The 22695-nt window shown below is 45.5% G+C and overlaps 1 protein-coding gene across 2 annotated transcripts in view; it reads left to right on the top strand.

The window, feature by feature from the left end:
• CA8 (carbonic anhydrase 8 (inactive)) overlaps positions 1-22695 on the top strand; it is a 109003-nt gene that overhangs the window by 22814 nt on the left and 63494 nt on the right. Inside the window, exons 1-2 of one of the 2 annotated variants that reach the window (XM_083187147.1) lie at positions 1018-1138; positions 7296-7487. In XM_083187147.1, coding sequence (XP_083043273.1) covers positions 1021-1138; positions 7296-7487 — 310 coding nt within the window. In that variant the 5' untranslated portion in view covers positions 1018-1020. Of the gene's footprint in view, positions 1-1017; positions 1139-7295; positions 7488-22695 lie in introns of those variants that run through there. The other variant, XM_083187148.1, reaches the window with a different exon arrangement.

Genomic DNA, 22695 nt, shown 5'->3' with positions numbered 1-22695 from the left:
TACAAATGCACTGGATGCATAACATGTAAATTTCTGGAAACTGGCCCTTCGTTCAAACACCCTCATTCCGGCTGTTCCATCAAAGTACATCACGTACTCACCTGCACGAGCAGGTACGTTGTTTATGCAATCCGCTGTCCGTGCGGCCTGATCTACGTCGGAAAGACCACCCGCACCTTCAAGGAGCGGATGGCAGCACATCGTTCATCTATTAAATTAGCCCTGGAAGGAGCCGTGTCGGATCAACCAGTGGCACGACACTTCAAGGACTCAAGGCATCCCTTGCCATCGTTACGTTACTGGATGGTTGACCAGGTCGCTCCATCTCCTAGGGGTGGGGATCGCGGGAAAGCGCTTCTCCAGCGAGAAGCGGCATGGATTTTCAGGCTCAATACAATAGCCCCGGCCGGGCTCAATGAATATCTTTCCCTTACCTGTTTCCTCTAATTCCCTGGTCCCTTGGACTTGCCAATACCGAGACTCATTAACTGCAACTTTACGGAAGCCTCCTGTCTTACAGCGTTTCAGACGCTTTTCTGGACTTTTCTATTGACGCATAGGTCGACTGTTATTCCATGTCGACTGCTAACACCGTTGGTCATGCATTTGATATATTGTATTACCCGCTTCCTTATCTGTCATTACCCTGACTCCCTGTCTGTCATATTATCTAGCCTACTGCTATTATTAATTGACATTTACATATGTATGTCCTTTTGGACATTTTGCTGTGGTTTTTTGACTGTACCCCTTTCCGTCTACATCCCGCTTCCTTGTCTGTGTACATTCCTGCACCTTGCGATTATACGCTGCCGTTGTTCCCTATAGGCTTTCCATTCGCTTATCATTGTTTTTCATGTATATTGCAGTTATGCTCAATTTCAGTTGTGCCATGTACCCTTTCTGTGTTCTTTCCCCCCTCCCTTTATCCATGGAGCACTTTTTACATTATACATGCGCCTCATCATGTTGTATTTCATTTGGGTTTTTCACTATCTGTACATGTTTTAACAGGTTACCATGGCGACGCGTCTACCCCGTGTAGGTGAGCGTCATGATGACGTCATCACCGGCCGACGGCGCCTGACTATGGAGTACCTGTCGTCCTTCAGTGCACGGGGGTGGGAAACTTATATAGGTAAGTCATTCATGTCATTTCTTTGTACTCTGACGAAGGATTATTAAATCCGAAACTAGTAAGCACTTAAGCTGTGTGTGGTGTCAGCTCTTTGACTCTTTCGTACCAAGTCCCCACCGAGTGCCGCCAGCACCATCTCCTACGCTGTATATATATATATATATATATATATATATACAGGCCCAACTCCGATTTTCCAGCACCTGATGGTCTGGAACCTCCTTTAATCTAGACACATCAGGTGCCGGGGGCAGTTAGGATTTGGGAAGGTTTAGAGGGCAGCGGGAGGGAGGAAGTCGCGCTGCGGGTATTGAAAGCGTGATGCTGACACTGGGAGTCCTGCTGCCGTGTGTGGCAGGGGGAGAGAAGCGGCGCTGCTGGCTGACAGAGGGAGTCACGAGGGGAGACGGACTGCAGGAGAGAGCCGGATGGTAAAACGGGTGCGGGGGTGCGTGGGGGAGTTGGGATTTGAGGGGGGACATCAGGTGCAGGGTGCAGACTCGGCACAGGTACAGCACAGATAATCCGTCAAAACCGGTAATCCGGCACATTGCTGGAACCGATGGTGCCGGATTATCGGTGCTCTACCTGTATATGTGTGTATATATATATATATATATATATATATAGATATATATTTATATATACTTGTCTAAATACTGTATTATTCAGTTTCCATAATGTATATTAGTTTAATGCAGCTGAAAAGATAACAATACATAGATTTATTAGTACAATTATAGAAATATAATTAGAACCAGATAATTTGGGGATATCTTCACTAAAAAGTCCATATTAATGAACACTTACAGTATATCACATCGGGTTGTCACACATATGACCACAGTCTAAATCACATACATTTTGGGGTGTATAATATGAAGGCACTTTTTTGCAGATTGTGGGCGGTATTCAGTACCACTGCTATTTCAGAAATGCCAACAAAACAGATCCGACTCTAAAACAATTGGGATCTGTTTTGTCGGAAAACAGCCGCAGATTGCTGAATTCACGCCCGTTTTTCAACGATCGGCAGCCGTTTTCGCTGATCCTCGGGACGTTCCAAGGTCGGAATCTCAGACTGAATCCCCTCCTGTATGACTTAATGCTCATAAACAGGTGCACGCTACAGAGACACTTCCATTTAAATTTTGTTTTATGTGTGTATCTATAGATTTCAAGTGTTTGTTGACACTGGCGCTGGTTAGGATTCTTAGTTACTACCAAGGGAGAGCTGGACACCTGCTGTAGCTGTAGCGCTCCATGTTACTAGATCTTTTTAATTGTGTGCCATTTGGCATTAGTAAATATAATTGGGTCTGTTATATTTACTATAAGCTACATGCATGAAAGTGGAATTACTGTATGAAAACACGGATTATTAAACAGTGAAAGAAACAACCTTCTGACAGCTTTGCCCTGTTCGTACAGTACATGACCTCCTGGAAGTATTGTCCTCACTTCACTGCGTTATATTTTGTGAATCTTACTGAAGCCTTTATGTGGTTTGGCAGGACTACACTCTCCTTGTATGCAACAATACTGTCCGGTAAATCCAGCTATATGCTCAAAGTGAAGTTGGGCTGTGTTCAAGTTGCCTGTAATTAGTATATTATTTGATGAATCACCGCGTCCGGCACCCATATTCAAGAACTCTTTCCAGTATTATGATACAGGTTGAGTATCCCGTATCCAAAATGCTCGGGACCAGGAGAATTTTGGATAACGGATTATTCCGTATTTCGGAATATTTTAATATTTCAATGATGTATTTTGAAGTATCTTGCATTTATGCTGTATAAACACATAATATACACACAAATATATTTTATTACCACATAAAATACACACAAACATATTTTAATTGTTCAAAAAACAAGGTTTCAAAACGTGAAACAAAATGTGTGTACTATCTCAGCACTGAATTTGAATGCCAAGCAATCATTGTCTTGCACATATATAGTGCCAGTTACATATCATGTCCCCAGTGATGCTGTTACATATGTCCCCAGTGAGTTTTTAGCAAAAAAAAAATTTTTTTTCACTTTCTGGAATGTCCGTATTTCGGAATAATTCGGATAACGGATATTCGGATACGGGATACTCGACCTGTAGCAGGATGCATTCTCTTTACAGATGTTATTTTCCAGTAAATGTATGTTATTATTGTATAAATTCTGTAAAGCATTCAATGTGGATTCTGACTGTTGTAACATTTCCGACAGTCAGAATATCGGCCAATCTGACGTCCGTTTGACAGGTGGAATATAATCATTTGAATGTCGGAAACATTTCGACAGTCGGAATACAGGTGGATTGAGGAATACATGTGGATTTTGTCTACCACGACGCAGATTTGACAATGTTTTTGACAATGCAGAATCGACTATGTAAATAGTTGAATCTGCACGGGCTTCAATGTGGTTGGAAATGGCCGCATTGAATAGACGTGTGCCATATTTCACACTGTTAGAAATATCAGCACACATTTAATACCCACTTCGGTGGTATGCTCGGAAATCTTCCGTGCTGAGCTGCAGGAATGGACTCTCGTGGAAAATTTCTGGCATGCCACTGATGAGCAGGTGAGTGCCAGTGGTGTTTCTAGCGGTGCACCACCATTTGGCAGCTCCATCGCTCCCCCCTCATTGCTTCAACCTCCACCCATCGCTCACCCCAGTGCTCGCATCACCCCCTTTCTATGCCACGGTCCCTACCGCCGTTCCTCCGCGTCACCGCTCCGGGAAGTTCAGAATCACTAAGGAGTACTCAGGTGTTAGAGTGTCCGAACTCATGAATGCCCGATCACCAGAGTGCACGATCACTCGAGTTCTCCCGAGTCACACCCGAGTGGCTTCAAACTTCACTGAGTGGCTGTAAACAGCCAAAGCCAGAAGTAGCAGCCCCAGGGGAGGAGGGGCGGCTGCAGAATGCAGTGGCTGACCCTTCTGGTGTGAGTATTTCTGGGGCCCCAGGAAAACCCACCACTCAAGGGGTTAATATATATTCTTGAAGTTTTTGGTGGTTGAAGTTGTCACATTGAACATCATAAAAATTTTATTAACCTCAATTATTTTGTGGCACCCTGGAGTTTTAAAATTGTTTTCATTGCACCCCTAGGCCAAAAGTTTCTTTAGAAAAAAATATAATAAGTAATGTAAATTTTGTTAGGGTCACTAACGTGGTGAGGGACAGGATTCACTTCTAATTGTCCACATAATGTATGATTGGAAGCCGCAAGCACTGCCTATTACATTAACAATTTGAATTGTTCCTGGAACACGAACCTGAGGCACCCCTGCAAGTGTCCTGAGGCACCCCAGGGTACCATGCCACGCAGTTTGAGATCCGCTGTCCTTGAGCACTGTTTGAAAGATCAAACATCTACAAAATAAACATTTCTCATTATAAATAATTATCCCTCCATGTTGGTTTGTATCTACCCAAGTTTGTTTAATCGCTGTTGTTTCCAATTGTAAAGCGCAATGGAATATGCTGCGCTATATAAGAAACTGTAAATAAATAAATATATTGCTCATTTAACTTTAATTTACTCCACTGGATCTGTATCTTGCTATAGGGATATTTCTTGATTTATATATTAATATAATTGTAGTACACATCTTTAGAACTTAGACAATACCAATTGTTTTTTCAAAAATTTCCAAATACTGAACATGTTAAATATTTCACCACTAGGTGATTCATCGCGCCCTACGGGCGCTCTTCACACCATCGTAAGGGGCTGCGCCCCCTTAATTTGTGAACGTTTGTATATGAGAAATATGGTTAGAATTGTATGAAAGATGCCCTGTATTGCAACTTAGGTGTCCGCGAATCGCGGGAGGGGGGGTCGCGGAGGGTGCCGCGAATTGCAGGAGGGGGGGTCGCGGGGGTGCCGCGAATTGCAGGAGGGGGGGTTGTGGGGGGGTGGATGCTGCGAATCGTGGGAGGGGAGGGATTGCAGAGAATCGCGGGAGGGGGGTCGCGGGGTGGGTTGCCGCAAATCGCGCGAGGGGGGTTACGGGGGCGGGGGTTGCGGCGAATCATGGTAGGGGGGGTCGCGGGGGGTGTGCCGTGAATCACGGGAGGGGGGGTGACGGGGTGGGGTGCCAAGAATCGCAGGGGGGGGGGTGTGTGTGTGCCGTGAATCGCGGGAGTGGGGGTTGCGGGGGGGGTGGGGGGGTGGGGGGGGGTGTGACGCGAATCGCCACAAGAAAAAATCAACACAGAAAGGTCAACACATGTAAATGTTGACATAAGTGTGGCACTTCATTGGTGTCCATGTCGACACATGAGAATGAATATGAAAACATTCAAAAAATGAAAAAAAAAAACTTCAAAAACTCATGTCAACCTTTTTCATTGTCGACCATAGCCATGTCAGTGTTTTCCATGTGCAATTTAATTCTGGAGCTGCCGCGAATCGCGGGGGGGTGCCGCGAATTGCGGGAGGGGGGGTCGCGGGGGGTGGGTGCCGCGAATCGCGGGAGGGGGGGTTACGGGGCGGGGGTTGCGGCGAATCATGGGAGGGGGGTCGCGGGGTGTGCCGTGAATCACGGGAGGGGGGGTCACGGGGTGGGGTGTCGAGAATCGCGGGGGAGGTGTGTGTGTGTGTGCCGTGAATCGCGGGAGTGGGGGTTGTGGGTGTGGTGTGACGCAAATCGCCACAAGAAAAAATCAACACAGAAAGGTCAACACATGTAAATGTTGACATAAGTGTGGCACTTCATTGGTGTCCATGTCGACACATGAGAATGAATATGAAAATATTCAAAAAATGAAAAAAAAAACTTCAAAAACTCACGTCAACCTTTTTCATTGTCGACCATAGCCATGTCAGTGTTTTCCATGTGCAATTTAATTCTGGAGCTGCCGCGAATCACGGGGGGGTGCCGCGAATTGCGGGAGGGGGGGGGGGTCGTGGGGGTGGGTGCCGCGAATCGCGGGAGGGCGGGGTTCACAGGGGTTCCGGTGGGGGGTTGCCGCGAATTGCGGGAGGTGGGGGGTCACGGGGGGTGCCGCGAATCGCGGGAGGGGGGGTTGCGGGGGGGTGTGACGCGAATCGCCACTTGAAAAAATCAACACAGAAAGGTCAACACATGTAAATGTTGACATAAGTGTGCCATTTCATTGGTGTCCATGTCGACACATGACAATGAATATGAAAAAATTAAAAAAATTAAAAATAAATCTTCAAAAACTCATGTCAACCTTTTTCATTGTCGACCATAGCCATGTCAGTGTTTTGCATGTGCCATTTAATCCTGGGGCTGCTGCGAATTGCAGGGGGGGGGGTGCCGCGAATCGCAGGAGGGGGGTCGCAGGGGGGGGGTGCCGCCAATCGTGCAAGGGGGGTTGCGGGGGGGTTCTTTTTGCCGCGAATCGCGGGAGGGAGGTCGTGGGGGGGTGTTTTTTCCGCGAATCGGGGGGGGGGAGGGGTCACGGGGGAGGGTTTGCCGCGATTCGCGGGAGGGGGGGTCGCGGGGTGGTGGTTATGCCGCGAATTGCGGGAGGGGTCGTGGGGGGGTTCTTTTTGCAGCGAATCGCGGGAGGGGGGGTCGCGGGGGTGTTTTTGCTGCGAAACGCGGTAGGGGGGTCGCGGGGGAGCGGGTGTTTTTGCCGCGAATCGCGGGAGGGGGGGGGCGCGCGGGGGGAGGTTTTGCCGCAAATCGCGGGAGGGGGGCGCTCACCTGGTGGCTGTGGAGTAGCAGTGCTGGGCAACATGGGAAGGCAGTGGGTGTCTGGCACTGTCTGTGGGCTCACTGGGCTGGTTCTCTGTCACATACCTCCCAACATGACCCTCTCCAGGAGGGACACAATGCTCTGTTTCTAGACTTCCCCTTAATGTATGATTGCCATCACCTGTTTTAAACAGGTTAATTTCTCAGAAAGGTGTTCAGCACAGATGAAGGCAATCACACATTAAGAGGAAAGTCCAGGAACAGAGCGTTATAGACACAGACACCCACTTTGAGTGACAGATGTAGCCAAATATATAGGAGATTGACCTTTTCTTTATTTCTCTGTCTAATCCTCCTTTCACCATACACATTATATTTTATAGTTTCTGCTCTGGAATTATTAGATATACACAGTATTTTGAATAGTAAGCACTGAATTGGCAATAACTGATCTTATTTTTTTTTTTAAATAGGTGTTGAGTGGGGTTTACTATACCCAGAGGCTAATGGGCAATACCAATCTCCAATCAACATAAATTCAAGGGAAGCCCTATATGATCCTTCATTGCTGGAAGTTCAGCTGTGCCCGAACTATGTTGTCTGTCGGGATTGTGATGTAGTTAATGATGGTCATGTAGTTCAATTGCTCCTAAAGTCAAAATCAGGTATGTTTTGGCAATATTTTGGGGAAATCTGTGGTATCTGGTTATGGAATAATGAAGGTGGCTTTGGTGAAAATGTTGGATCGTGTATCTGATTTCTAAAATCAATGACTACTATAAACTCGGCCTAGTGCTTTTCTTTCTAGTGCTTTCACTAGTACATGTAGCCAAGAAGGAAAATGCTAATGTAGAATACAAAGTCATATTTAATAAATCAAGATATGAAATAGTTCATCTAAAGACTTTTTGTAGCACTCAATGGATTCAGATGTGTCCTTACTAAGCCTATGTCTTACATTCAGGTATTGGATAATATGGTCTTCAAAATGTGGAGAGTGATAAACAACCAGCCAATCAGCTCCTAACTATCATGTTACAGGCTGGATTTGAAAAATGACAGGAGCTGATTGGCTGGTTGTTTACCATTCTCAGCTTTACTAGTTTTTGAAGCTTGGCGCATCTGGACCATTGGCAGGTAATAGGCTGATCGCTCCCAGCAACCCCAGTAGCGTGTGCATCACTAGACACATTTGTAGATACTTTAGAACTCTGGGTGATTCACCTGGAAGTCCTGTCATCTCAAAAGACAGCTCTTACTGCAAGCTGTCCTTTGGGATTTTCTTTAAGCATATGGTGTTATTAAATTATGTTATACCTGTAAAATATGTTTGTCTATATGAAATACACAAGAAAATAGCACTATCAATTGAGCTAAATTTGCACAAAATTAGTAAAAAAGTAACATAAAGTAATTTTTGTAAAAAGTATCAATTCAGACCAAGCAACACTGCTATTTATCTAGAAGAGTAACTGCGACTAAATGTGGAAAAATAATTTCATTCATATACAGATGTGTCCTCATACATTATTGCAAACAGGACCTACAATTCCTTATCCTTATCAATTCCTTATCCTTATCAATTCCTTATCATGAGGACAAATCAGTAGATTCATTTGGTATGGAACACTTGTATATATGTGTGATAAATATATATATATATATATATAGTATATATATATATATATCACATGATGCAAGAGGCCTGGCCCTATGGAGAACTACAGAAGCCCACATACAGTAATGCCAGTAGGGTTGTGCATCTTTTGCAACTAGTATACAGTAGTACATGTGTGAATGCATACCATAGTTGCCTACCCTCCTGCATTCTGCAGGAGACTCCCTGAAATAGCAGTAATCTCCCTCTCTCCCTCATGTCACCTAGCCCACATTACACTGTTACATTTTAAAGGAGAAAAAGGAATGCGAGATAGATACATTTACATTGAATCATCAGCACCATTTCCCAGCACTTTACCAATATAGTATCTCTTACTAACTGCTTTGGGGCTCATCTACATTTGGATATAAGTCATTTTAAAAGATTCCTCTCAGATGTAGCAGTGCACACCCACGCTTCTAGGTGCCATGTTCACAATATTTTTTCACAATCTCTCCATGGCCTTTATTCAGATCTGATCGCAGTACAAATTTGTTTGAAAAATGGGCAAATCCATGAGCACTGCAGGTGGGGCAGATATAACATGTGCAGAGAGAGTTAGATTTTTGTTTCTGTGCAGGGTAAATACTGGCTGCATTATTTTTTACACTGCAATTTAGATTTCAGTTTCAACAAACCTCATCCAAATTTAACTCTCTCTGCACATGTTACATCTGCCCCACCTGCAGTGCACATGGTTTTGCCCATTTTCTAAACAAATTTGTACTGCAATCAGATCTGAATAAGGGCCATATATGGAAGTAGCCACGCCCTTTAAGTGGAGCATGACACTCCCCCTCAATGGGGCGCTGTGCAAAATTCTATTTCCAACTATAATCTCCTGAAACTAGTTTTCAAAAGTAGATAAGTATGATGCATACTGATGATGATGATGATGATGATGGTAATTATAAAGATTTTTCATGAAACAGGCACACAGGCTACCAACGTGCAGAACTATGCATCTGTATTGGGCCTACACACGGGGAGATTTGCTGAGCATTTTGAGCGATGCTAGAACGCTCATCAAGATTGCTCAGCACACAGTGATACTTTAGCGATGTGTGCTGAGCAATCTGTCAGGGCTAGTGTTCTCTGGTGAGCATGCTGGATATTAATTAAGTGCGCGGGCCGTGTATCATTATCGCTATGGCCCCTACACACGGAAAGATTTAGGGGCATTTTCTAAGTGATCTAGGGGGGAATATACGAAGCAACTGTGGTACCATTCTACTAATCATATATGTACTAACATATACAATTAGTATCGCTAGAGCTGGCATAACCCCCTGTGGTGAAGCCCTGGTGGTGGGGCTTTAATGCATATGAAAATGCGGTAAGACCCAATAACGGGTTTTGTACATCCCACCCCTAGTGAGATTGCTTACAAAATGCCCTGCAATCTCCCTGTGTGTGCTTATTGGCTAATCTTTTTATTTCCTGTTTATTTTCTTCAGTTATTTACGCAACTTTTTCTTCTAAATCTGTATCAGCCCCATAGGGCCAAATGTACAATAGTTCCCTTACTGAACATTGCCGCTTTATATTTAACTGCGAACTCAGCAAAATCTCCTTAGTCTCAGAATTCCCCACCTTATTACATTTGGCCCTTAGGGTATGCATTGTACAAGTAGCTCTGTCATTGGTAATTAAACTGTTACCCAAAATTATTCAAATGATGATTATACAGGGCGTATGATTAAGATCTGTCCCTCAAACAGCAACATCTCCTAAAGTAAAGATTCCAGTGTGATGGTTTGATGCATCAATGTAATAAATGGGGGCAAAACTAAGAAAATGCTGTTTTAGATGCATGCGCATGGCAATGGGATCTCTAATCACTGCAAGAGTCGCACACGGAGATTGTCCTCGGCAAGGGTGAGGGTGACACTATTGGTTATATTTTCAGAAATAACTCAGCCCCCTAAATTAACAATATACTGTATATAATAGTAAACATTATTATAGCGTAAACCACATAGGTTTCTATTAAGTAATGTATGCCCAATTCATTGTCTACATCAGCCACAATACCTTTTCATTGATAAGAAACAGTGAGAATACACTGAGAAGGGACCTGTGGGGGTTATACAGACCTGATTGCAAAGCACATTTTTTAGCAACTGGACAAAACCATGCAGGTGGGGCAGATGTAACTTGTGCAGAAAGAGCTTAGGGGTATACACATGGGCAGGCTGCTGGCTATTTTTAGTAAGTGATTTTGGCTATGTGTTATGGCCATGGGCCAAATACCCAAAGACGTGCGGCTAAGTCAAAATTGCTTTGCCTGCAATGTCTATTCTGCCGGGCGATATCGGTGCCGCACATTGCTATCGCCTACAGTGTCTGCACTGTCTATTCTGCCGGGCGATATCGATGCCGCACATCGCTATCACCTACAGTGTCTGCACTGTCTATTCTGCCGGGCGATATCGATGCCGCACATCGCTATCGCCTACAGTGTACACACGGTGCATTTTTTGTCTAACATTCTAGGCGATTTTTACTATTTAGTCCATATATCCCTGCCCAAATCGATTAGATTTGAATGGTGTGTACTTTAACTGATATCTAAAATGCAGTGTAAAAATAAAGCAGCCAGTATTTAACCTGCACAGAAAGAAAATGATTTACCCAAATCTAACTGCACATGGTACATCTGCCCCACCTGCAGTGCTACATAGTTTTGTCTGTTTGCTAAACCAAATGTGCTTTGTGATCAGGTCTGAATAACCCCCAGTGATCGTCCAATCTGCCAGCACACATAGGGGCCTACTCAGACTTGATTTTAAGATCTCGTAGAATATGATCAGGTCACGAGAAGAAAACGCTGTCATCCAGATTTTTTGTTCCCAGACTTTACTTTTTGGATCCGTTCCATAGATCTGGAACACGTGAAATCATTCTCTAGCTGTCTGCTTCACCTTCTTTTATCAAGCAAAAGCATGGAAATAAATTGTTAAACGGCAGCGAAGTCTGGCTGCATCATCTTCATCAGCTGGATGAATAGAATACTTAGTATTCGTATCAGCAAACCACCGGCACTAAACTCTCCTTTCTTGTGTTACTGAGAAGAGAGTTGTGTGCCAACTGAAACGTAGAAATGTTCTCTCTGTGGTTACAAAGCTTTAGAAACGTACTGGAAAATGTTTGGAGAGATCAATGGTGGATTAAAATAAAGATTGCTGGGGCTACCCAGGGCCTTTAATTACCCCAGATAACTGTGCTACAAGTGCGATCATGTCACACCATTTCCACTGCTCTTAATCTGGTTCCACTTCTCTTTGACGAGTTTAAATAACATTACCATGTATTGTGATTGTTTTAAAATTGGGTTTAAAGTATGTAGATGCCTACACATATTATACTTACTGTCCTTACACTTAGGAGTACATTTACTAAAGCATCTAAAAAGGAAAATAGCTGATGTTGCCCATAGCAACCAATCAGATTATTTTGTTTTTCTATTGCATCCTATAAATGATAAAAATAATCTGATTGGTTGCTGTGGACAACATTATTTCTTTTCATTTTTAGGATCATGTACCTGTAAATGAGGAAGAGATGTGGTGGTTAAATACAGTACGGCTGACAGGCAGTGGTTTCCAAAGGCAGGGTTGCCTACCGGACCCTCTCCATGCGGGAGAAAATGCTCTGTTCCTGGACTTCCCTGATAATGTATGATTGCCATCACCTGTGGTGAAACATCTTTCTTATCAATTACCTAGCTCCCCACAGGTGATGGCAATCATACATTACCAGGGAAGTCCAGGAACAGAACATTTTCTCCCTGAAGGAGAAGGTCAGGTAGGTATAGAGTGACCAACCGTCCCGTTTTGCCCGGGACTGTCCTGATTTTGACCTCCAAAATCCCGCGTCCCGGCCAAACCCATCCCGGGACGCGGAAAGTCCCGTTTTAACTAAATAAAATTGTTGGTGTTGTTGGTGATGTGACGGGCAGCTCACTGCTCTCTATCCGGCCGCACAGCATTAGACTTGGAGTGTGGGAGGGGAAGCTGATACGCGGTGTGCGCCGCCGCCTCCCCATTATTGTTTAGTTCGGCCGGCGCGTGACCGCATCCCCTCCAACTCTCCCAGTAATGCTGTGCAGCCAGCCAGGGCGGGTGCGGCCGGTCACCGTCAGGCAGCATTGCTGGGAGCGCGGCGCCGCGTTAATGACCTGCTGCTGCCTTTGCTGGTGAGCCCCTGGTGTGACTGAAGGCGGTGACCCGACGGCTGCTGGAGGCTGGAGCCTGCGAGTCGACTCTGCGACTCTGTCTGCTGAGACTGTCAGTCTGCTCTGCGTCTGCTGCGACGGACGGTGTGCTGCTGAGTGTGCCACCCTGCACCTGCCTGTGTGCGCTGCTTTGTATATGCAGCCGGGTGACTCTGAGAGTCACCCGGGGGGGGGGGGGTTGTCCCCCCTGTCCCGGGTTGGCCCTTTGGAAAGTTGGTCACCCTAGGTAGGTAACCCTTTCCAAAGGTGGTCTCCAGGACAGCTTAACAGTTCAGGCTTTCAGGATATGCATGACTGAGAACACATGGTTAAATCAAATTGAAATTGATGTACTAATTAAATCACATGTGCCCCACCTTGGTTATCATTAAAACCTGGGCTTTTAGAGTTCCTTAAGGACAGAGTTTAGAAACTTCTGCAATAGTAGTTTGTTAATGTTAATGTTTTGGGGCAGGGCCGCCATCGGGGGACAATTGTCCCGGGCCCATATGCTCTCATGGAGGGTAGGGCCCAAGGCCTCTATACCTGAAACACTATAAACTATGTTTTTCTTAAGGTAGTCACTTAACATTTGCTACAGCCTTTCTGCTTGAGCATGCACACACTTGCAACAATGGGGGGAGGGGGGCCTGGGACCCTGCCTATTTTGTCAGTCCTGGACCCACAATTTCTTATGGCAGCCCAGTTTGTGGCACATTTATAATCAGAAGCTGGCATATATCATACTTCCAGACTTGGTTGAGGGTAGTCCGGTCAGCATATAGGTGGCAAGTTGGCCGTAAAGGTGGGCTGTGCAGGGAAAACAGGCATTTAATGAGGGCAGGTCTACAATGACAATATTCAGCATGAATTAAGTCATTGGGAACCTCAGACCACCCACTTATGCTCTATAAGTAGGCTGCTGCAGGGGGTACAAATAGTTGTCGGAGGATACGAGCAGCTGGATGGGGGTGCAAGAGAACTGACTACCTATTTCCGGGACCAACAACTGATTTTCAGTATTCTACCAGCCATTCTGGGGGCAAGTATGCTAAATATATACCAGTTTGGAGGCATCGTAAAAAGGGAAATTCAATTAGATGCAAAGGGGACAAATCAGCCGCCCCCACAGCGCTTCAATGCCAGCAATAGCCGTCTGATTTGCCCCTTTGACCCAGCCACTTGAATGCAGGATTTACATTCAAGTTCTTTTTAGTGAAGCCCCCACCGCTGTAATGTACGGCAGTGTCAGGCAGATTTCTCACTGCAACTAATAGAATTGCTCCCACAGTAACTGTAGTTAATGATCAATTTCTGGTACAAGATAAGTTCTGATGTTAATAATGTTTATGCCAGTGTTAGTAAAAACACAAGGTTTAGAGCTGCTAAGACATGATGGGATCAGTAGTGCCCCAGGATGTCCACATGGGCCGATATGGCGGCCGCGGATATCAATTTGAAATCAGTGGCAGCCGGGATCCAGTGTGTGTGGGGGGGTTCCGACATCAGCTGGCAGAGAGTTAGGGATGGCGCAGTGGGGGTCATGCTGCATTGAGCAGCACGACCCTACTGTAGTTCCTATTTAAGACATGGCCCATACACCACAGGCCACTATCTGCCCCTCCTGCAAGCCCCTCCCCCCCGATCGCCCCGGACAGTCGCGCTGTGGGGAATCCCAGCACCAAGGTAAGCTGCTGTGCTGCCCCTGTGCACCCCCCAGCCCCTGTTTGCGTGGTGCAGGGATGCGCACACAGGCATCCATTCACCTCCTCCCTGCCTCCGCTGCTATCTGCACAGTACAGCAGACAGCAGCAGAGGCTGTGTGTGCCCCGCCACCCAACCTGCGGATGCTGCGGTCTGGAGGTTGGGCTTCCCCCATTGATGTAAATGAAAGCCGGGTTGGATGACCGGCGTACCCATTTACACTGCCCTCTACCCAGGTCCTAGCCATGTTCAACCCAGGTCAGGAGTAAAGGGACACGGATTGACCCATTTACACCGCGCTGACCCGGGTCTGAACCACCACTGACCTGGGTTTTTGAGGCAGTGTAAAAGGGGTATAAGACGGGAGTTCTAATTCAGATGGAATGTCGCTATGGGCAACCAATCAGATACTATCTATTATCTTCTAGAATGTGCTAAATAAATATGAAGCCGATTCTGATTAGTTGCCCATAGCAGCATCCCATGTGAAACAGAACTCCCATCTTAAGGTGCCCATACACTAGTAAGATTTATCTGCAGATCTGGCTGGTTGGAACAAAAACATGGTTATGGGTGAGTGACAGTTTGGCAGTTTTCCAGCATTTCCAAGCAAATGGTCAACTGTCATTTGCTTTCACCCATAACCATGTTTTTTTACCAACCATACAGATCTGCAGATAAATCTGCGTGTGTATGGCCACCTTAAGTAGTTTTTTCCCTTTAACACTATCCACCCCTTACCAGTATTTCAAAAGCAGCTGTGAATTGTTAAATTCGATTTCTGATACCAAGTGACCACATCTTTACTGCATACTTTCTTACATGACCCTCTCCATGCTGAAAACAATGCTCTGTTCCTGGGCTTCCCTGGTAATGTATGATTGCCATCACCTGTGGGGAGCTGGGTAATTAATAAGAAAGGTGTTTTACCACAGGTGATGGCAATCATACATTACCAGGGAAGTCCAGGAACAGAGCATTGTCTCCCTCATGGAGAGGGTCAGCCTGCTTAGCCCTGCTTTACTGTGACTCTGTATATATAAAATCTGGACGCAGTGCATCTCAGAAATGTACACATATGATATACATCACTCCACTGCTCCCTATATTGCCGCTGTTTCTGAATCACCCCCATTATATCAAAGGAATCATTCAAGATATAGTAAGATTGTTTTCTTTCGTCCTTTGCAAGCTGCCAGGCTTCCAATGGTTTCCATGGAGAGTAAAAATACAGATAATTCATCCAACAGCTGATATGATTTTAATTGTTTCCACAATGAAACAGATAACAAATATAGTGAAGATTGTGTAGAATAAACCAATCTAAAAACAATGTGTACAGTCTGTTACACATCACATCAGTCACTTTTAGTAGATAACATTGACATGAGACTATAACAGATGGTCAGAGGAGTGAATAAACCTGATTATACAATTGTGACCCATGACCCCTGCCGTCTTTGCTTATATGACCCCCCCTCCCCCAACATCATCACCTGTTCTCATGCCCAGGGGTATTATATAAGTACCCCTCCAACCCAATTTATATAGTAGCTATATCCATACAAATATGTAACAGTAACAATGAAAATACACTGCTGTTTAGGAAATACATAACATTATTCAAATATAGTATGCAGTAGTTATTTACAGTGACTAGTCAGACAGTTAGTAGGTCGACATTAAAAATGACACATGCATTGGTTATACAGTGACAAAAGTTTTGACACAATTAAAATGTTCTCATGGAAAATATCCAGATTTTTATTCCAATCAGCCATATTGGAAAGATAATCTTCTAGTCATAGCTGCCTACCCTCCTGCATTCTGAAATAACAGCAATATCCCTCTCTCCCTCATTAGTCTACCAATCTCCCTCATTTCCCCTAGCCCACATTACACTATTAAATTTTTTGGTAAAAAAGGAATTGAAGACAGATACATTTACATTGAATCATCAGCACCATTTCCCAGCACTTTACCAAGTATAGCAGCTCGTAAGGTGCCCATACACGTACCAATTACATGGTACGTTTTGTGCTAACATAGATACAATCAAAAATGTGCAGCACATACTTTTTGTACTGTGCAATGAGATGCTGCGGGAGCACGCATCTCATAGCACACATTGCACCGGGAAAATCGGTGCGTGTATGGGCACCTTTACTAACTTCTTAGTGACTCATCTACATTTGCATATAAGTCATTTTAAAAGATTCCCCTCAGATGTAGCAGTACACACCCACGCTTCTAGGTGCCACGTTCACAATCTCTTCTCACAATCTTTCCATATATGGAACTAGACACACCCTTTGTGTGGAACATGACACGCCCCCTCAATGGGGTGATGTGCAAAATTCTACTACCAACTATAATCTCCCTGAATCTAGTTTTCAAAAGTAGGCAAGTATGCTTCTAGTGTGTATGGGCCTTGAGAGCTTCCCAATGAAATCAGTAATGCCCCTCAGATGTTGAAAGGGAGGGCGGTTTAACCCCCAGCACACCAAAGGGCATTAGTAATAACATTTTAAAAACATACGTAATAGAAGGTCAATGTCTAACTAATGTTGTCGACCTATTGACTGTCTGACTACACATTGTCTGTCAGCCTTCTGGAACCCGCAAATGTGAGCCCTGAAACTGTGATCCTATAAATCAGGGGTGGGGAACCTTTTTTTGTGCCAAGGGCCATTTGTATGGGGAAAAAATCCTTTGGGGGCCATGTGTAAAAATTTCTTGTACAAATTGTTCTGCTGCAGCCGTCCCACACTCTGGCGGCTGCCACTGAACAGGACTGACAGTCTCCGGCTGCTGTTGATTAAGAGCTAAGATGTACTTGACTCCCGGCAAAGCCGCCAGGTGGGCCACCCCTGCTATAAATGATGGTCGCTGCGACCCTTTAACCCCTTCACGACATTTGACGTATATATACGTCATGGTCGGGAAGTACTTCCCGACACATGACGTATATATACGTCATGACTTCTAACTGTCACTGCGTCTAGAGACGCAGTGACAGTTAGGTGATGTCTGCTGTCCCTGACAGCAGACATCCCCCCTCGCCGCCCAGGGGGGGCAGGGGTGCCCCCCCCGGTCGGCGATCGCTGTGATTGGCTGTTCAAATCTGAACAGCCATTCACAGCGTTTCCTGTGTTACCGGCGGCTAAGCCGCTCGGTAACACAGGGATCGGTGGTGATCGGTGCTGTCAAGTACAGCACCGATCACCTCCGATGTGCAGCCCCCCCTCCAACCCGCCGGGCACTCACCCGGCAGCAACAGCAGCTCCCCCGGCTCCCCCGGAGCGTCTGAAGCGCACGCAGCGCTGACCTCCCCCCTCCCCCCCGCAGCAGCAGCAGCAGCATCAAGCTGCAGAAAAAGTACAAAAAATAAATATATGCACTGAAAAACTATATATATATATATATATATATATATATATATATATATACACACACACACACACACACATATATATATATGTGTGTGTATATATATGTATATATATATATATATATATATATATACACACATATATATATATGTGTGTGTGTGTGTGTGTGTATATACCGCACCGATTACCACCGATCGCCAGCCCCCCCCCCCCCTCCCACCCGGCAGCCCCCCTCCCTCCCACCCACCCGGCTGCCGCAGCACCAGCACCCCTCCCACCCCCCCGCCAGCCGCAGCGCCAGCCCCCCTCCCAAAGCTGGTGACTAAAATGGGGTCACTTGTGGGGGGGTTCCACTGTATTGGTGCTTCGGGGGTCTTGCTAATGCGACATAGCACCCACCATTCATTCCACCACCAAAAATCACTCCTTCCCTTCTGAGTCCTGCCATGCACCCAACTGGTATTTTTTGGTCACACGTGAGGCATTGCCGTACTCGGGAGAAATTGGGGCACAGATTTTGGGGTGCTTTGTCTCCTTCATTCCTTGTGAAAATAAAAAATTTTGAGCCAGAACTGCATTTTTCTGTAAAAAATTACATTTTTTTACACAAAAATGCAGATCTGGCTCAAAATTTTTCATTTTCACAAGGAATGAAGGAGACAAAGCACCCCAAAATCTGTGCCCCAATTTCTCCCGAGTACGGCAATGCCTCATGTGTGACCAAAAAATACCAGTTGGGTGCATGGCAGGACTCAGAAGGGAAGGAGTGATTTTTGGATTTTGCAGCACAGATTCTGGTTGAATGACCCCCGAAACACCCATACAGTGGAACCCCCCCACAAGTGACCCCATTTTGCAAACTACACCCTTCAGGGAATTCATCAAGGGGTATAGTGTACATTTCAAACCCCCCGGGGTTTCACCAATTTTGATACAACTGAGCTGTGAAAATGAAAAAATTTTTTTTTTTCATTTTCACTGCCCAGTTGTACCACAATTGGTGAAACCCCTGGGGGTTTGAAATTTACACTATACCCCTAGATGAATTCCCTGAAGGGTGTAGTTTGCAAAATGGGGTCACTTGTGGGGGGGTACCTAACTTTTAGCATCTTATGGTGCCTAGAAACCTACATTGTGCCTAAAAAATAATCTCATAAAAAGGAGGCTCCAAAATCAAGTAGGTGCTCCTTCTATTATGAAGCCTGTGGTTTGGTCACCGTGCACACTAGGGCCACATATAGGATATTTATGAAAACCAAAGAATTGGGGGAATCAATTTTTAGTCACATTTCTCTAGTAAAATCTACTGTGTTCCTTAGAAAAATGTATTAAAATTGCAAATCTGCAAAAAAAATGAAATTTTGAAATTTCACCTACACTTTCTTTTAATTCCTGTGAAACACCTAAAGGGTTAACAAACTTCCAAAATGCTGTTTTGAATACTGTGAGGGGTGCAGTTTTTGAAATGGCATCATTTATGGGGGTGTCTCACATACAAGTCCCTCAAAGTCACATCATAACTGACCTGGTCCCTAAAAAAATCAGAGTTTGAAATTTTCTTGAAAATTTGAGAATTTGCTATTCATATTGTAAGCCTCCTAGTGTCCAAAAAAATGAAAATGAGGTTGAAATAATGATGGCAACATAAAGTAGACATATGGTCTATGTTAGTTATTCACTATTTTGAGTGGTAAGATTATTTGTCTCACAAGCAGAAAATTTAACATTTTGCAAATCGCAAAATTTTCCATTTTTTTACGACATTTTGGTATTTTTCACAAAAAAACACAGACTGTATCGACGAAAATTTACCACTAACTTGAAGTACAATGTGTCACGAGAAAACAATCTCAAAATCACTGGGATAAGTAAAAGCAAAAAAAAGTTATCCCCACTTAAGTGAGACATGCCAGATTTGAAAAAAAGGGCTCTGTCAGGAAGGCAAAAACTGGCTCTGTCATGAAGGGGTTAAAATTGGCAGCCCATCGCCTACCTTTGAAGCTAGGCTGCGCAGACAGGGGCCTGCTGTAAACATGCGAGCATTTTTCTGTTCTGCGAAGCACTTGCATTTTAGTGGAAGGGTAGGTCCTGGCATGCGGGGTGGCCTTGCCATGTGCTGGGCAGACACCCCCCCCCCCCTCTGCATGCTCCTATAACATTACAACTCATGCTGAATCAGGCCCATTGTTCAGTACTGACTTAGTGATTTCTATGTCAATAAACTCCAATATCAGGAATATTCACTAACAAACAAACAAAATATGTGTTGTAAAGACTACAGTTGTGAAAAAATGCAGAGCATAGAACTTTGTCTATATCTCAGTGCCCTATTGTTGTGGGAAGACAATAGGCTGTTTGTCTTCGGTTTCCTCATGTCATGTGACTTCTTTGACCAACGTGATAACAGCTTTTGTATGAAATGTAAATGATCTAATTTAACTGTTGTACCTGCTGGAATCTCCTTGCTGCCCTTCTGTGATCTCAATGAGAGCCGAAGAACCAGAAAGCCCTGAAATGTTATAATACAGTATATCAGGGACGTGCAGTCAGGGGAGGCAGTGAAAATAATAAAAAGAAGATATTTATATACAGGTTGAGTATCCCGTATCCAAAATGCTCGGGACCAGGAGAATTTTGGATAACGGATTATTCCGTATTTCGGAATATTTTAATATTTCAATTAAGTATTTTGAAGTATCTTGCATGTATGCTGTATAAACACATAAAATACACACAAATATATTTTATTACCACATAAAATACACACAAATATATTTTATTTGTTCAAAAAACAAGGTTTCAAAACATGAAACAAAATTTGTGTACTATCTCAGATATTGAATTTGACTGCCAAGCAATCATTGTCTTGCACATATATAGTGCCAGTTACATATCATGTCACCAGTAGTGCTGTTACAAATGTCCCCAGTGAGTTTTTAGCAAAAAAAATATTTTTAATTCACTTTCTGGAATGTATGGTTTTCGGAATAATTCGGATAACGGATACTCGGATACGGGATACTCAACCTGTATCTTCTTTTATTATTTTCATAATTTCTACCTCTCCCGCTGCCTCAAATCCTCTTACAATGCTGCATGTGAGGGTGGGAGGCAGCGGGAGAGGAACCTCCTGCTGTTAACATTAAAACTATGGGCAGCAGGGGGCGGGTAGGGGAGGGCAGGGGGCAGGGTGCAGCAATGGGCTGTAAAAGCTCATTGAAAATGAATGGGGAAGAGGCACTTATACTGATGCCGCAATGACGGGGCACCAGTATGAATACACGCCCCCAGATGTGATTGGGCCAGCGGATCCACTGCTGGATCCGCTGTCCAATCACACAATTGCAGGGCCCACCTGGTGAAGATGCAGCAGCGTGGCCAGCGGGGAGTCCGGCGCAGCTGGGAGAAAGCCACCGCCGAGGAGAGGACTGACCACCGCCGAGGAGAGGTGAGTTCAGGGGGGGGGGGGGGGGGGAAGTAGGCTGCCGCATGTACCCCCTGCTGCTTGTGCCCGCCCGCGGCAGTGCAGGGAAGTGAGTGCCTCCCCAGGCAATGTCCTCACCGCACGTCACTGCAGTATATTACAGTCTCTGAGCCATTGGCTTCACCTACATTGTAAAGCCATTATGACACCAACATGTACAAGTTTACGTATTATACTAATTAAAGATAGGTACAGTACCTTATTTAGAGTATAGTAAATCCTAGCAGAGCTTGGGGCTGATTCAGTGGTGGGCACAGCTGCTGAGATAATGCCACGCGAGGTGCCTTGTGTTTATAGACACCTCATGTAGCCGAGGCCTCATGCTGCAGTTTAGGGTACACTGCATCTGCTTCTGCACTTGCACAGATAAATAGCTATCAGCGGTGTATGTAATCCAGCAGGTTTCCATAATGATGTAGCCCTGCTCATTCATGCTGTGTTGCGTATGCAATGTGACATGATGTATTGCTCACCGGGCTGCAGCTGGAGATTACCGTGGTAAGTACTATGGACAAACGCAGCCACTGTAACCCAGGGTTGCTGACTCTCCCGGAAAGGCAGTGAGACTCCTTGGCGCCGTCAAGGTGATGACGCTGCCAGAGCAACTTAGTAGGAGAGAACAGCGTGTCTTACGGGGTGGGGTAAGTGCATTTACTCACTGGCGCTCTGTTCACTTGCCCTCTGCCTGCTCTACCAGTGGCCGGCACTGTCCCATGAGAACTCCTTCCTTGCCCGGCCTCTCTCCCACCTGATTCCCCTCTGCCTGCTCTCCTCCCAGCACTAGCCTGTCCTCACTACTCATTCCTTGCCCTCCCCCTGGTCTCCCAGCACTGTCCCCACGACTACTCCTTCTTTGTCCAACCTCTCTCCCCTGACTCCCCTCTGCCTGCTCTCCCAGCACTGCCCCCACTACTTCTTCCCTGCCCTCTCCACTGACTCTCCTCTGCCTGGTCTCCCAGCAGTGTCCCCACTACACTACTTATTCCTTGCCCTCCCCCTGACTCTCCCTCTGCCTGTTCTCCCAGCACTACCCCCACTACTCCTTCCCTGCCCTCTCCCCTGACTCTCCTCTGCCTGGTCTCCCAGCAGTGTCCCCACTACACTACTTATTCCTTGCCCTCCCCCTGACTCCCCCTCTGCCTGTTCTCCCAGCACTGCCCCCACTACTCCTTCCCTGCCCTCTCCCCTGACTCTCCTCTGCCTGGTCTCCCAGCAGTGTCCCCACTAGACTACTTATTCCTTGTCCTCCCCCTGACTCCCCCTCTGCCTGTTTTCCCGGCACTGCCCCTTTACTCCTTCCCTGCTCTCTCCCCTGACTCCCCCTCTGCCTGTTTTCCCGGCACTGCCCCTCTACTCCTTCCCTGCTCTCTCCCCTGACTCCCCCTCTGCCTGTTTTCCCGGCACTGCCCCTCTACTC

Source organism: Crinia signifera, chromosome 5 (assembly GCF_055691185.1).
Source record: "Crinia signifera chromosome 5, ASM5569118v1, whole genome shotgun sequence".
NCBI lineage: Eukaryota > Metazoa > Chordata > Amphibia > Anura > Myobatrachidae > Crinia > Crinia signifera.
This window is presented reverse-complemented; position numbering and strand designations above follow the sequence as displayed.